We start from the raw sequence: 15,201 nt of genomic DNA, 5'->3' as shown, positions 1-15,201 counted from the left end.
CTCTATCTTTCTGTCTCTCTCTCTCACACTCTATCCTTCTGTCTCTCACACTCTCTCTATCTTTCTGTCTCTCTCGCTCTCTCTCTCACACTCTATCTTTCTGCCTCTCTCTCTCTCTCACACTATCCTTCCGTCTCTCTCTCACACTCTCTTCTCACACTATCTTTCTGTCTCTCTCTCTCTATCTCTCTCTTTCACACACTGTCTCTATATTTGCATCTCTCTCTCTCGCTCTCTCTTTCTCACTCTGTCTCTCTATCGTTCTCTCTCTCTGATCTTCTTCTTCTCTCTCTCTCCTCCCGCTCCCTCTCTCGCTATCTATCTATGCCATCTTTGTCGTGCTCTCTGCCACACTTTCACTTCTCTTTCCATTCTCCTCCTTTGCCTTGGTGGTCGCTTTGTTGTTGCCCGTATTTTCTGTAGAGCCCGGCTCTCGAAGGGTGCAGCTTGATTTTGTTTTTTCTTTTCTTTTTTCACTTTTTCATTTTAGTTTCCACTGCCGTGTGTCACTCAATGGACCTTTTTATTCTCTGCCTCACAGTGACTGTCTTGGCCACACACACACTCTCACTCACACACACATCCACACACACACACACTCTGAAACCAGCTACATATGGCCTAGAGATGGCCTGTGCTCTGGTGTCTTTCCTGCCACACTTTGGGTTTATGACCTGGGCTACTTGCTGAGAAACAACACACACACACACACACACACACACACGTGCACACACACTCTCTCTCTTTGTGCTCTGTGATCTGGTCTGTATCCTGCCACACGGTGGGCTGATGTCTTGGGCAGTGTAGAGTGTGCAGCTAGAGGAGACGCAGGGAGGCAGCCGAGAGAGCCGAGATGGAGAGAGCGGAAGGACCGAGCAGTGTTCTTATAACAGCAGGGAGGGGTCTGAAATAACCACACACACACACACAACATAACACACACACACACACACACACACACATTCACACATGTGTGTCTTCTGCGTTTTTGGTGTTTCAGACCCCTCCCTTCCCTTAAAACGAAGACAAATGCAGAAACACGCAAACCACAAAATGGTTTGGATGGGTTAGAGGCCTTCTCTTCCCTTCTGTTGCCTCTCTCCAACATCAGTTGGGGGAAGGTCTCTGTCTCCGCAGGGTTGTGTGTGGCGATAAACAGGTGTGTGTGTGTGTGTGTGTGTGTGTGTGTGTGTGTGTGTGTGTGTGGTTGTGTCACATTCCTGTGAATTCTTAGAACCTGCGGGTCGTAGGAGAGTGTTGATCCACAGGCGACTTGGGGAAGCTTGATTAGGTGTGATGAAGCTTCTATCTTTTTGTGCGTGTGTTTGTGTATGTCGTTAGAGACTGCTGGTTTCACACCTCAGGGTATATCTGCTCATTAACGAGCTCCTTCCATCTCATGAGATGAATCATTCTGGACCTCAAAGCAGATGTAGATGAAGATGAAGAACACACACTGATAAAGAGAGGGAGTGGCAGAGAGACGAAGAGATGCACCTTGTGAAGAGGTGGATGTTGGAGGTGAATGCACACTGTTGCTTCCAATAAGATAAAGCCCTGACATGTGCCACACCTGTGGGAGTTTGGCTATTTGACCGTTGAGTTGGTAGATGAAAAGCACTTTTGATGTCGAGTAGTTTGGCAACACGCTCAGCCATGCTGTGTGCTGAGGGTTCAGATCCAGGCCCATCTGTGACTCTCAGTACTGAAGACTCTTCTGCTCTATGGAGAGGCCTGAGCAAGATAGCTGTTGCTTTTTTTCTTTTCCAGCGAACACCTGTGCTCTCTCTTCAATCACGCCTTCTCTTCTTTCATTCTTTCATCCCTCTCTCTTCTCAAATTGAAAATCAGATCAGCTTTTTGGCATGACAAAGTGACTTATTTCTGAGCAAGCAAAGAATTGATGTATGATTAAAAAAAATAACCTCTCTATGTCTGTCTCTCTCTCTCCCTGTCTCTCTCTCTCTCCCCCTCTCTCTCCCTCTCCCTCTCTTTCCCTCTGTCTCTGTCTGTGTCTCTCTTTCAGGATGGTGCTCAGGGGGAGGGCCCAAGTAAGACGAAGCAGGAGAGCGCCTGGCTCTTCCGCCTGTGGTACACCTTTGATCACAAGTATCCTCTCTGATTCTCCGCTCCGTGTGTGGGGGCTCTGCAGCTCCTGACAGCTGAGGATGTGTAGCTCTCATTGCAGCCGCCCAGATGGGACTCACAACGGGCTCGAGGGATGGGGAAGACACACACACACACACACACACACACACAAACACACGCTCGCATGCACACGCATACGCATACACACACACACACACACACACACACACACACACACACACTCTCACACACACACTCTCATATGAGCATGCCCACACAATCACACAAGCATGCCCACGCATATGCATATACACCCACACACGCGCATGTACACACACATGCACACACGGGCACACACTTGCACCTCTGATCACGGAGACCGAGGAGAAGGAGATGTAGACACAAAGCCTCATCACTCTTTTTTTATGCTTAAGCTAGGCAGCTCAAATTGCACAGCGGTAGACCAATGCAAATAATGAGTCACGGAAATGTGAGATCTCCATCTTGTCTGTCAGTGCAAAGGAGAGGATGGAAATGATTGGGGCTGACTGGCATCGCTTAGGTCGGAGGAGGATTTGAATTTGTTTCAGACATCAGTGTTTGAACAGACCAGAGAGGTGTTGAATAATTCTGGGGTTGATTAGGCAGGACTGGGTGGTTTTGATCAGCATTGGGAAGAGAGGAAGACATGGCAGCCTCCCCTCATTTGGATTACTACAGCAGACACTGTCCTCTAAAGCATATAAGCAAACTTTCTTCAGGAAAATAAGACTGAAACTTTAACTTCTAAATTCACTACTCTCACTTTCAGACATTGCACCGCTGTCAGTCTTTCTTTCTTCCTCCCGTTCCAAACAACTCTTTTTAGATTCTTGTGGTTGGTTAGGGTTTGGCTGAGTAGCTGCCGGGTGAGAGAAGTACACCCTTGTGCAAATTAAATTTGCAGAAACAAGGAAGAACCTCTAAATCTCTATTCTAATAAGATCTGTATTCTCTATTATTTCACTTCCTGTTCTGTGTTCTTTAATGTAGGGCCTGTTTTTAGATGATTGAGACTTTCACAAGATGGTGGCTTCAGTTTGGCTTTAGAGACCCTCTCCATAGTAGCATAGACGTTTAATGCCTAGTTAATAGCTATATGCAATTTACTTCGACATAGCGTACCTGCCCCCAAATGCTATATGCTATGTACTTTTAAATGCTTATTCCAGTCTTTCTCAAAACTGCACAGATTTATTTTGTCATTCCAGTCTTACACAAAACCGCACCAATTGACGTAAAACGTTTAGACTATCTATATATAGACCCTAGCTTGAAGAGTACTGAACTTCTCCTTTAAATTCCCATTTTGTGTGTCACTGGTCTTTTTTTTAATTTTCCGGCAGCTGTATTTCATATTGTGCAATGTTGTGCGTGAAATGTTGTGTGGAGAAATTGACCGCTTCTTCTTCCTCACGGTTTGTTTCAATTCACTTACAGAAGGGGTGTACATGTTTTAAGTTTGTGTTGTCCTGGCCATTACTCCCATCATGTGAACTCCCATAGCCTTTGGCAGAGCTTTTGCACGGTACATGGGTTTAGGCCAGTAGCTCACGGTTCACAACTGTCCAGCATGGTTAAATCTGTGAATCATCTATGAAGCCTTCTCTAAATCTCTTATTGCTCAATCTAGAGCCCAGCTGGTGAGAGCTGTGTTATTGTTTGCCAAATCAGCTTTATGCACGTGACCCGTTAATGCCTAAGAAGTCCCACTGTTTGAGGCCCGCGTAAGTCAGTTGTAAGTGAGTGTAGTTGTAGGCAGGCCCTCCTCTGTGTATTTCTGGTTGGTTTCACCCCGGAGGTTTTAATGTTTTGAAATGGGTAACAGAATGTGGCAAGTGCAAGACGAACTCTGTAAATAACTCCTTTAAGGGAACGCACACACACACACGCACACACATATATACACACACACACACACACACACACACACAAACTGTCTTTGATAACTCACATTCTCTCTCTCTCACAGGGAGAGAGGCACACAACTCTCCCCCGACTTCCTCCACAGCTGCAGCCATTGCCTCCCCAGGTGTGGAAGCGTGACGACGCGAGTCGAGCCGAGGCGTCTAGCGGAGTCGTCTCCCCTCGGGGGCCCGCCGTGTGTGTGTGTGTGCGAGAGGCTCGATGGAATCACACCACGGTAACTCAGGCGCCCGGGGGAAGCCTGGGGAGCTCCGCTGAACAGCAGAGCACGAGCGCAGACATTCATTAGCTCGCCACCGTGTGTGTTTAGAGTCCCCCGAGGCTGTTTTCCTTGTGCAATTAAGAATTGGCATTTGGCAAAAAGACAAGCACGTCGTCTGCGTCAGTTGGGTGTCCTGTTGATGCACTTTGTGGTTCTCACCATCGGAAGTGTGATGTTTTTGACAAACCACACCAGCACCCCATCGCTGCTGTTGCAGTGCTACCGTCACTGTGAAAGAGAACATAGTCTGGTGAAATGCAGTGTCCATAGTTTGCAGGCATTTATTTATTTCTTTATTTAGCTGACGCTTGTTTCGAATGAGACTTGGCCTACACATAAGGGTTTTCTTTCGAGTTTGTTAAGTTTGAAGGGGGTGTTAAATGCAAAACATGTAATTGCCTTAATCGCATGTAATTGCTGTAAATTGAGCATTAGAGTGTGCCTCAGGTGCCTGTGTATCTCATTTGACATGAAGCCTGCTGTTTGTGGGGCCCTGAATTGAACTGCGGGTTTCCCTGGCACTGGTGTTCTCTCTGTGTCGCTACTGGCTAGCGGGGACACAGTGCCAGTGCTAGTGTCACCCTCTCCCTGACCTCATCTGCCTTCTAATCAAGCACCCCCCCCCCCCCCAACTCTCTCTCTCTCTCTCTCACACACACACACACACATACACACTCCCCCCCACACACACACACTCACCCAAACACACAAACACACACACACACACACTCCCCCCCCCACCCACACTCACCCAGACACACATACACACACACACACACACACACACACACACACGCACTCGCACTCGCACTCGCTCACACACCATCCCAGTCATGTGTTGGTTATCCTCTTACGGAGACACTCATTTACACTCTCAGCTGTCGCCTGCGGCGAAGTTAATCCATCACACCCCCTCCCCACCCCCGCTTCTGCCGGCACTCTCACTGGTCAAACACACTCTCTGGTAAACGGCTTCCCAGCATTCAACAGCGCCGCTCCGCTCAGGGGGCCGGGGCACGAGACAGAGAAGCCGACGCGAGTCGGACTCCCGAGTCTGACTGGCAGGCCTCCTCTCGTCCCAGTTCAACGTCGTGAGCCCCAATTTGTCTGACCTTTGGTGCTCCAGTTTAATTTTTAATCAGACGCTCCAAAAATGACAGCCCTGATATCTTTTTTTTTTTTTTCTTTTGACATACATTTCTATCCTGGCTGTGCCTATAGCAGACGATGGAAAAGTACTCGCCGTATTAAAAAAGTTATTTTTCAATGAAGGAAGGCAAGATACGAAAGATGTAAAGCATCCGGCTTGCTGCTCTTATGTCCTTCTGCAGCCCCTGTACAGATAACATGCAGGTCAGGATCCACTGATCATACTGAGTATGATATGATTAAATCGTTGGGCTTAACGAAGACCCCGGGAGAACATGTGTAATTCTGTGTTAATACTGTGATAATGCTACATATTGAGCACGCTGCAAGGGACTTTGTCACTCGACAGCATTGTATTGCCATTCGAGGTATTGCTGAGGTCCCCAGCATGTCAGTGGCTTTCAGTTCAACCACACTAGGCCCAGAAATGGTGCAACCATTGGCCTACACAAAAGTGGTGCAACCGTAGCCAGAGTCACCATTGCTGTTGTCTTGTTCGTATACTGTCACACCAGTAAAAAGCAGCTCTTATGTGCGTTGCACTGTACTTATCTACTTAAGTTAAATTGGATAATGGTGTCTGGTGAAATGAATAGCTGTGACGGGAGGGAGCAAGTCACCTTCAGAGAGGGATGGTGGGTATAAATTAAGGAGATGGGATGAGGGTGGATATAATGTGGAAGTAGAAAAGTTTCCGAGGGTGTCTGCTAAACCGAGTCCGGTGGGTTTTCCATTGGCTCTCAACAAGGCTCCCCTCAGGGCATGGTGGGTGGGGGAGCTGGATCTGGATCTCTGGGTTTCTATTTAGGTCGGGGTCTATTTATAGCGCATGTGTACTTTAATCATCGTTGTCACATGAATGAGGTAATAAACGATAGCCCTCTGCTGCTTAGGTAGGCACAAGCTCAGCGCAGCTCAGATGGCCAGTGTCAAGTCCGCTCAGGCTCGCCCCTCATATCACCCATTCAGCTAATAGCTCTTAAGCTGTTACAGTTGTTTCCAATGGGATTTACGTGGCACAAAAGCCCCAGTGGTATATACTGTATATGAGGGGCAACCTGTTGTATGAGGGGCAACCTGTTGCTGGAGACAATTCTGTCTTCCACGAGTTTATGGAATAAGAGTCACCTCAGTAGAGGTTCCATGCTGTATGAGGTGTCTGCGTGTTCTGTGTCAATGATCCCTTAATTCACATCTGACTTGTGCTCTCGTCGTGTCGTCACCTGTCGTCACTGAAAGATAAACTGGGGGCGTGGAAAGGTTGTTTGATTACGGGGAATGATATGTCATGTCTCTTGTACTTACAAGAGAAGTACCTTTTGAATATTATTACATCCACCATTCTTGGTGTGGTTTGTCTGTCTGTTCGTCCGTCCCTCAGAGGTCTGTAGTCTCAGAGTGCCCTCCATGTTAATAATACATTTAGAACACAATAACATCACTTACTTACAGGAGAAGTATGTTCGATTGTTAATAACTAACTTAATAGTGTTGTAATCGCACTAGATATGCGTGACTGGGCACATTCTACAGTCAATGCAGTCAAGATAATGTTCTGTTCCCAAACTATTCTCTGTCTCATCAATAACACTGAGGAGTCATGTTGTTTAGGTGACTGTAGGCCTATTCGCAGGCTGTACGGTAGATGCACTAGACTCGAGTAGTGTGTTGATGCTCTTTGTGCATGTTGTCGATGCTGTTGTTGAGAGTGAGCCTCCTTAACCAGAGTCCAGCTATCTGAAGCCCATCCTGACCCACAGTGGGCCACCCCTCACCACCACGCTGCCAGCCTGCTGTGGTCCACTGGCCCGATGCCTGACCAGTCCTCAGGCCTATGAGGTGAGTATGGTGAAAACACACACACACACACACACACACTGATAAACTATTACATTCTTCCTCATGTGTGTTGTCACTGATTTACAGTACACAGAGTATTTCACTGACTGACCCACTCACTCTCTGAGACACACACACACACACTGATAAACTATTACATTCTTCCTCATGTGTTTTGTCACTGATTTACTCATTAATTCACTGACTGACCCACTCACTCACTGAGACGCGCACACACACACACACAGACCAACTCGCTAATTGTATTGAAATGGTTGTCAAGACACAATTTGGTCAGATTGTTGCTTATGTTACATGAGAGTCTGTGGATTGCGTGTGCATTTATATCTGTGAGCATGTACACAGTGGTGTAGTCTACCTGATATGCAGAATACTCAATTAAAAAGCAACAACATGGACACTTAGTATTGGCAAGGATACGAATCAACATACTTTTATGACAAATTGTTGCCATGAGATATTTTCAAGATGTCAGGAGAGTTTGAGGGTGATCACTGTATACAGTACCCACTACAGCAAACTAGACTACACCACTGTACAGTATGTGTGTGCGCATATATATATATATATGTGTGTGTGTGTGTGTCTGTGTGTGTGTGTGTGTCTCTGTGAGTGTGTGTGTGTGTGTGTGTGTGTGTGTGTGTGTGTGTGTGTGTGTGTGCGAGAGCGAGAGCGAGAGAGAGTAAGTCCCTGGGGTCTCATAATTCTACAGTGAGTGTCTCTCTGCACGTGCGTGAGGAGGTGCTAGTCTGGTTCTCTTAATGCTTCAGTGTTTCCTGTGTAAAGGTCAGTTTTACATTGTTCGCAATGGAGCATTCCAGAAATCACTGACCATGCCCTCAATGAATCTCAGATGCCTCTTTCGTTACGCCAAACTTCCCCAAAGCTGTGATTGGTTTGTTATACTGAAACTGTTTGCCCTCGATCTTCACTAACAATGATAGAATGATGATACAAATCTGTAGTTTAGCCATTTTATTTGTACAGACGTTCTGTTTTGTACAGTGCTGTTACATTCACATACAACTTTGATTATAACAACTACATGTAAAAACTTGTTGGCAGTTAAATCATGCCCTGAAATGTCTGCCTTTCTTATGGATTATGGGAAGTGACTTCTGAGCAACTTGCCTTATAAGTGTTGAAGCTTTTAAGCAACACACTGTGTGCTTTCTGCGCGTCCTTTTCCACTAGCTAAAAAAGATCACACAATAAACATCAGGCCTTTGTGCTGAACGCTGTAGCTGGAGGATGAAAAACTTTCCAGAGTTGGTCACAAAAGAGCCATTGATGTATCCATTGCCGGTGCGCAACACATCGCTCCCCGAGACTCCCGGCTGCAGCAGTGTTGTGACCACGGAGAACGCCTCCATTCACTGGGGCCGGTCACACTCGGATTCACTCAGGCAAACTCCCCAACGCATCTCAAAGCTGATACTGTAGGGGGGAAAGAGAGGGGTGGGGGTGGCGGGTGTTGCCTTGGCCAGCTTGGTCTGGCTGATCTCACAAATGCCTCACAATTGGCTATTGTCCCAGTGAATTACAATAGCCCACACGTCTCACAACACACGCCCCCCCCCCCCCCCACACACACCACCTCGCTCGCATAGATGTTTACTGCCAGCGTCATTGTCATCACACTGTTTTTCTACATAGTAAAACACAAAGGGGCTTCTTGTTTCATGCGATGAACAACAGCTCCCCCAGAACCCCAGTCATCCCCTTCTCCTCAGGGTTGCTGTCACTGTATGGTGTCATGTGAGGGACAAAAACCCTATTTTTTTCTTCTCATCTCGTCTCCTCCGCTCTCCTCCTCCCCACCTTCTCTCCAGTCTGCTTCTTTGAGTATTCTGTTTTTGTGTGTGTTTGTGTGTGTGTGTGTGTGTGTGTGTTTTCTTTTCAGAACATTCTCCCTCTTTTCAGAACATTCTTTCTCTCTCTCCACTTTCCCTCCGCCCTCCCTCTTCTTCATCCCTCGGGTTTCCCGTCCCCCTGCCGCGTTTTTCAACACACTCCCTTCCTCTCTTCCTTTCTCTGTCTGTCATGGCCAAGTACAGACGGGCATTTTGACTTCAATGTCTTTTGTCATGTCTGTCTGTCTCTCTCTCATCTCTATACTCTATAGTGTGTGTGTGTGTGTGTGTGTGTGTGTGTGTGTGTGTGTGTGTGTGTGTGTGTGTGTGTGTGTGTGTGTGTGTGTGTGTGTGTGTGTGTGTGAGGCTGGCCTATAGACCATGAATCCAGCCCTTTGTGCCTCATTTGGCTCGATGGGCACATGGTTCCACATGGCTAGGGGCTGAATGGGGAGCTGTGGGGAGTCGTTGCCAACCCACCACCCCCCCCTGCTCTGTCTGTGATATGATGAACTGACAGCCTGCGTGCTGGTGCTTGTGTGGGTCAGGGAAGGCTTTAGCTGGTCAGAGCGACCTAATGTTTGAAGATGTTGTGTCACTAACTCTTTCAAAACTCTAACGTAAACACTTCTCTACTATTTACTAATTCTTGCACATATCCTTCAGGACAAATAAAGTAACTTAACTTGGATTCCAAATATCCAAGACTGTTCCCCACACCAACGTCAACAAAGAACCTCTCATGTGTAGAGCCACTCCATGTAGAATTTTGTTCGACTGAATTTATGACCCATGAAATAGATGGAAGCGGGTCTGTGGGGCAGCATCTCTTTACTTTGCTGTGTAGAGTCGCGTTACTTGATAGAACCACAAGCTTCAGCCAGATATGCTTTTAGGGAAAAATACCCCTCTGGCCCAGTCGGTGGCATGCCAAGAAATGTCACAGTGATCCCGTGAGGAACATTCACTGATGACCCAATGAAAAGGTGTGGCACTTCGCACTGATGTTACCCTGATGACTGAGGGGGCGGAATGATACAAACCAGATGTGACTAAAGGAGAGCCTGTTTACAGAACCAATTTGTTAATGTCCGTATTTATAAACAACTCACAGACCTCGAACGAGCAATCCCTCTCCGGCACATTCATGTGAACTCAAATGCACAATGCCATTTGATGGCCAGCCCAGCCCAGCCCAGCCCAGCCCAGTCCATCACAGTGAATCTGATGCCAAACATTAAAAAAATTATCCTTTAATCCAATCCCTTCTGCAAGCATTTGGTGTCTCGCTCTTTGGTGATTTGGGCAGATGATTGAAGAGGGGGCGTTTTGAAGGTTTTTATATATTTATTTTCTTTATTTTTTTCAGTCGCTCAGTATTTGTCCCAAATACTCTCTTGATCTCTTGATAGATTATCTTTAGTCTGAGTTGGCAGCCGTGATGAAGACACTACCTGCTCTGAATTTAATTTGGTTTCTGTTCTTTTGTATTCTATAGCGACCACCAGTCTGTAGCCGTCGGAAATTGAGAAAACAAAAATCTATTATTTCATGAAATGGTCATTTATCCTTTCTCCCTGCGGCTTTCCTACCCTACAGGGGTGCTAACTCGTTCTATACGTATGGCTCATCCATCGTGTTATGTAATAAAACATTTACTATGTTTGATATGTTTCATTAAGGTATAATCTCTGTGTAGGGGCACTGTGAAGGCTTTCTTCAGTGCTTTCTTTTCCATTACAAAGAGGGATTTCAGATGAAATGCCCTACTGGTCGGGGCTTAAAAACCTATTTTCAAAACAAAGTGACGACTTGTTTTTCTTTTGTGGGCTCATTGTATTGTGAATCCCTCAGTTCTGTTGAGAAAAGTTGTTGTTCAAGTGGCAGCTGTTTTAGAAGGTCGTCATTGGTTAGTGTGTGCGTGTGTGTGTGTGTGTGTGTGAGTGTGGATGTGTTTGTTTATGTGTGTTTCTGTATCTGAGTGTGTGTGTTTTTCTTTGCGTGTGTTTCTCTATCTGCGTGTGTGTGTGTGCGTGTTCAGTTTGCGTGTGTTTCTGTGTTTTTGTGTATCTGTGAATGTGTGTGTCTGCGAGAAAGTGTGTGTTTCTGTATCTGTGTGCGTCCCTGTGGAAGAGTGTGTGTGTGTGTGTGTGTGTGTTTGTGTATCTGTGAGAGTGATGTATAACAGGTGTCCCTGTGGGTTTGGGTGCCTGTCTGTTCCAGCTGTGTGTGACTCAGCAGTAAGCACACTGTTCCACTGTGTCTGTGTTTGACAGCCGACACTTGTTTTCTGCCGTAGATTCTCCTAATGAAGGACTAAGTGAAGTGCTCCTCTGCTCCCTCTTTTTGTTTTGTTTTTGTTTTTGTTTTTGTCATTACCCATAGTGTCCTTCATGAACCTCTGTGCTGTGCTTGGAAGATAGAGTCTGTGTGTGTGTGTGTGTGTGTGTTTGTGTGTTTGTTTGTGTCAATGTCTGAGTGTGTCTATAACCACGTTCATGTTCAAGTCTGTGTGTGTGTGTGTGTGTGTGTGTGTGTGTCTTGCTCCATGGTTCCCCGCTCCTCCCCTTCCCACCCTTATGTTGGACTGTGGTGTGTGTGTGTGTGTGTGCGTGTGTGCTGTTCCACAGAACCAGGAGCAGCTCCCCGACAACGACTCGGACCTCATCCTGAACGACGGCGACCTGACCCTCACGTACGGCGACACGGCCATCACGGCCAACGGCGCCTCTGGCGTGGACGGGGCCTCCCGGGGAGCGGGGGCCGGCGGCGGGCCGCGCTGGAGCCTGAACGGCCGGCGCAGCGGCAGCACGTCGGAGGAGGCCCTGGAGCGCGAGCTGGACGCCCGCGAGCAGGAGCTCATCAGCCGCGGCACGCGCCTCGTCTTCCCCATCGAGGACCACGCCTGAGACGCAGTCCCCCAGCGCAACCCCATTATGTCTCCAACCAACCCAACCCAATCCAACCCAACCTTACCCAACCCCTACACCCTAAAAACGGACAGACCAGCCCCTCTCCCTCCCCCCCCGTCCCCCCCCCCCGTCCCTATGATGCTTCTCCCCTCCACCCTAAAGTCATTGCACCCCGACAAGACAGGATCAGGCAAAGAAGAAAACCCAAAGCCAGAGACACACAAGAGTAGAGAAGATATGAGGGTTGAGGAGAAAGGGGAAGTGAGAGAAAGAAGGGTGAAAGCTAGAATTAGAGAGCAAGGAAGGAAGGAAGGAAAGAGAGAGAGAGGAAGGGGAGAGAGAGAGAGAGAGAGAGAGGGAGGAAGATAGATGAGAGGGTGGGTTTAACAGTGAAGCCTTTGTCTTGAAGAGATCCAGTATCATTCCATTTTCATGACTGCAGTGAATGGGTGGTGAAGCATGGCGAGGGGCCCTGGAGGACCTAGCTGGCCACCCCCAGGAAGAACTGAACTGACTGACGTGACATTACATACTGTGAAACTGTACTATATTCCCCTCTGTCTGAATGTGGAAAGCAGAGGAGCTGGGGAGACTGCCCCCCCGCCCCCTTGGTTCGGCTGTCGCGCCAGGGAAACCCGTCTTGCCAGGGAGCCGTTTCGCCTGCCCCCGGAGATGTGGAAAAAATGGCTGCAATCGTGTACTGCTGCTTGATGGTGTGTGACTCCATGGCCATCACGGCGCCAAGTCCGAGTGTTGTGGCATAGGGGCTCGTGCATCGTCATTTCCTTCCTGTTAGTGCAATCGCGTCTCATCTCATTATGTCTCCATTGGTCAGTCATCGCACATGTGAAGCGGCGCTACTGCTACAAAAACCCCGAACCCCCCTGAGTGTCTACGTGAAGCCGAGGACCTCTTACACACACACACACACACACACACACACACGTACACCAGTCCTACTATATCACCCACCTGTACAAACAGAAGACAAATGGCTTCTGCCGCAGCTTGCAGACTGGAGCCCAAGTCTGTCTCATATGGCATCACACGTTGCAGCCATATAATATTGTGAATATCTACCGAGGCTCTTTCATCTCTATTGGTTTTTAATTTTTGTTTTGTTTTTTTATTATTATAATGTATTTCTTCAGTCCCTATGGGAACATCAGCCATGTTGGGTTGAGCCCATGTGCACAGTGAAATCTGCAGTGAAGAAAGAATTCTGTTTACATTCGTTAACCCTTGTGGACTGCCCGCACTTAAAACCGCAGAGTGTACGTTCACACAACATCCTGACCAATCATTTCCGGCTGGATCCAGGGGCATTTCCCCTGGGAAAATGCTCAGAAAGCATCCTCAGTGAATCACCACGATCCTGTTTTTCCAGGTGGTCTTCGGGAAGGCAGCCGGTTGCTGTTCCGCGTGTTGTTGTGGATGTAAGAGGAACTGATGTAGATCTAATGCAACTTCCTGCAAACGTTGTACCTGAGGCCAATGCAAATGCTCCTATCTGTAATGTTATGACAATGTTCAGGCTGCCATGTTCAGTATGTAGCTTTAGAGTAACCTTTTAAAAAAAGGAACAATAGCCTTGAATTCCCCCCAGTTAAATAGCCATACTTCACTTCTTTCTCACGGCCTTCACTTGCATCATCAATGATGCAAAAGGCTCTGACATTGTGTAACTTTTTGTTAGTTCCAGACCCTATAATGTCAAGTATCTTTGTCTACAGAGAATCCACATAAGTTATACCCAGTGATTCTTTTGATTTTGAAGAACTCCTTGTGGCTACTGTGATAACTTCCTCCCCACACTTTCCTTTTCCATTATTATTATTGTGTTTACTTTGAAGCCATAGGGAGAACGCAAACAGTCCGCAACCGTTTTTATTGCAGCCATTGGCTTTCCTCCAACAATTGTAAATATGAGCGTCAGGCTATGCTATGTTCGGGGGCCCCCGCAGGGACCCTTGCAGCTGTCTGGGATCTGTGCAGCAGCCGTGCGCAGCAGGGGAAAGCGAACCTCCTCAAGCACTTTAGCTGCAGCTGAGCTGCAGTCCAAACGCGTCTAAAAGGAAGGGTCCGGGGCACAAGTGGTAATGCGATATTATGCATATGGGGTGCTAATCCCATCTGCTGATAATGTAATGCTAGCTCTCGCTAATGGCTTGTGTGTGTGTAGAGCAAATCTCATTGTTGAAGGAAGTTGGTGCCCTTTGTGTGCCAACTCGTTCCCACTTTGTGTGTGTGTGTGTGTGTGTGTGTGTGTGTATTCTCTCCGTGCAGTGTACAGAATGTTAGTGCTGGTGGGTTGCATTGAGAACTCTTCATAGGTATGAACCCGACTAGAAGATGAAGGCCAAAGTCTAATTTCAGGCTAATCGTTATTTGAGATATAAAATGAAGATTGGAGATAGGGAAGGAAGGAAGGGACTTGTGTTTGAGTGGCAGCTCGCACTAGTGAGAGGAATTTCTGTGGGGGGGAACAGGTCAGGTTATCTTACTCCTCCTTTGTGGCCACATATTGGATTTGGACGGCTTGGAGAACATCTGGAAGAAGTAAAAGTAAAAAGAGAAACCGCCATGACACCCAGCTGTGAATGCTGGGCCTCTGTTTGGTGTCAGGCCTGTCTGGTCCTCGTATGCAAGCGCTAATGCTAATGTCTCCACTAGCTCAGCTATCACACCACCACTCAAACGACATCTGTGACTAGCTACTTAGCAAGCAGACTGCAGCCAGCGCCGCTAACTTAACTGAATGCGACTGTTGTAGCCTAGGCCTATACAGAATCAACTGTCCCAGCATAGGCCACATGACTACACACATTGGAGAACTACTCACATCTTACACATGTAGAACAAGTGCCAGTTGCTTCTCGCTGGGTGTTAATGAGCAGACAGACAACTGTGAGAATGCCCATATGTTCGCATGTAAACTGTTACATTTGCCTATAGCTCCTGAGGCGCTGCTTAGGCCTACCACCAGGTTGAATCTGGGCTAGCGAATCAACCACTGATCTGATGAGGAGAGCAATGCGTGAAGCGGATGAAATTGGAATTTGAGCTTTTTGAACACAGGAAGTAGGAGGCCATACACTCGGCGTCAACGTTG

The 15,201-nt window shown here is 47.4% G+C and overlaps 1 protein-coding gene across 2 annotated transcripts in view; it reads left to right on the top strand.

The window, feature by feature from the left end:
• Positions 1-12,194, top strand: part of slc9a7 (solute carrier family 9 member 7) — a 47,840-nt gene extending 35,646 nt beyond the window's left edge. For both annotated transcript variants that reach the window (XM_062557054.1, XM_062557055.1), the window contains 3 exons: positions 2,027-2,109; positions 7,198-7,303; positions 11,808-12,194. In XM_062557054.1, the coding sequence (XP_062413038.1) occupies positions 2,027-2,109; positions 7,198-7,303; positions 11,808-12,086 (468 nt within the window). In that variant the 3' untranslated portion in view covers positions 12,087-12,194. The remainder of the gene's footprint in view (positions 1-2,026; positions 2,110-7,197; positions 7,304-11,807) is intronic.
• Positions 12,195-15,201: the final 3,007 nt, after the last annotated feature.

The sequence above is a fragment of the Sardina pilchardus genome, chromosome 15 (genome assembly GCF_963854185.1).
Source record: "Sardina pilchardus chromosome 15, fSarPil1.1, whole genome shotgun sequence".
NCBI lineage: Eukaryota > Metazoa > Chordata > Actinopteri > Clupeiformes > Clupeidae > Sardina > Sardina pilchardus.
Note: the sequence above shows the minus strand (reverse complement) of the source record. Positions and strands in the feature narration are given on the sequence as shown.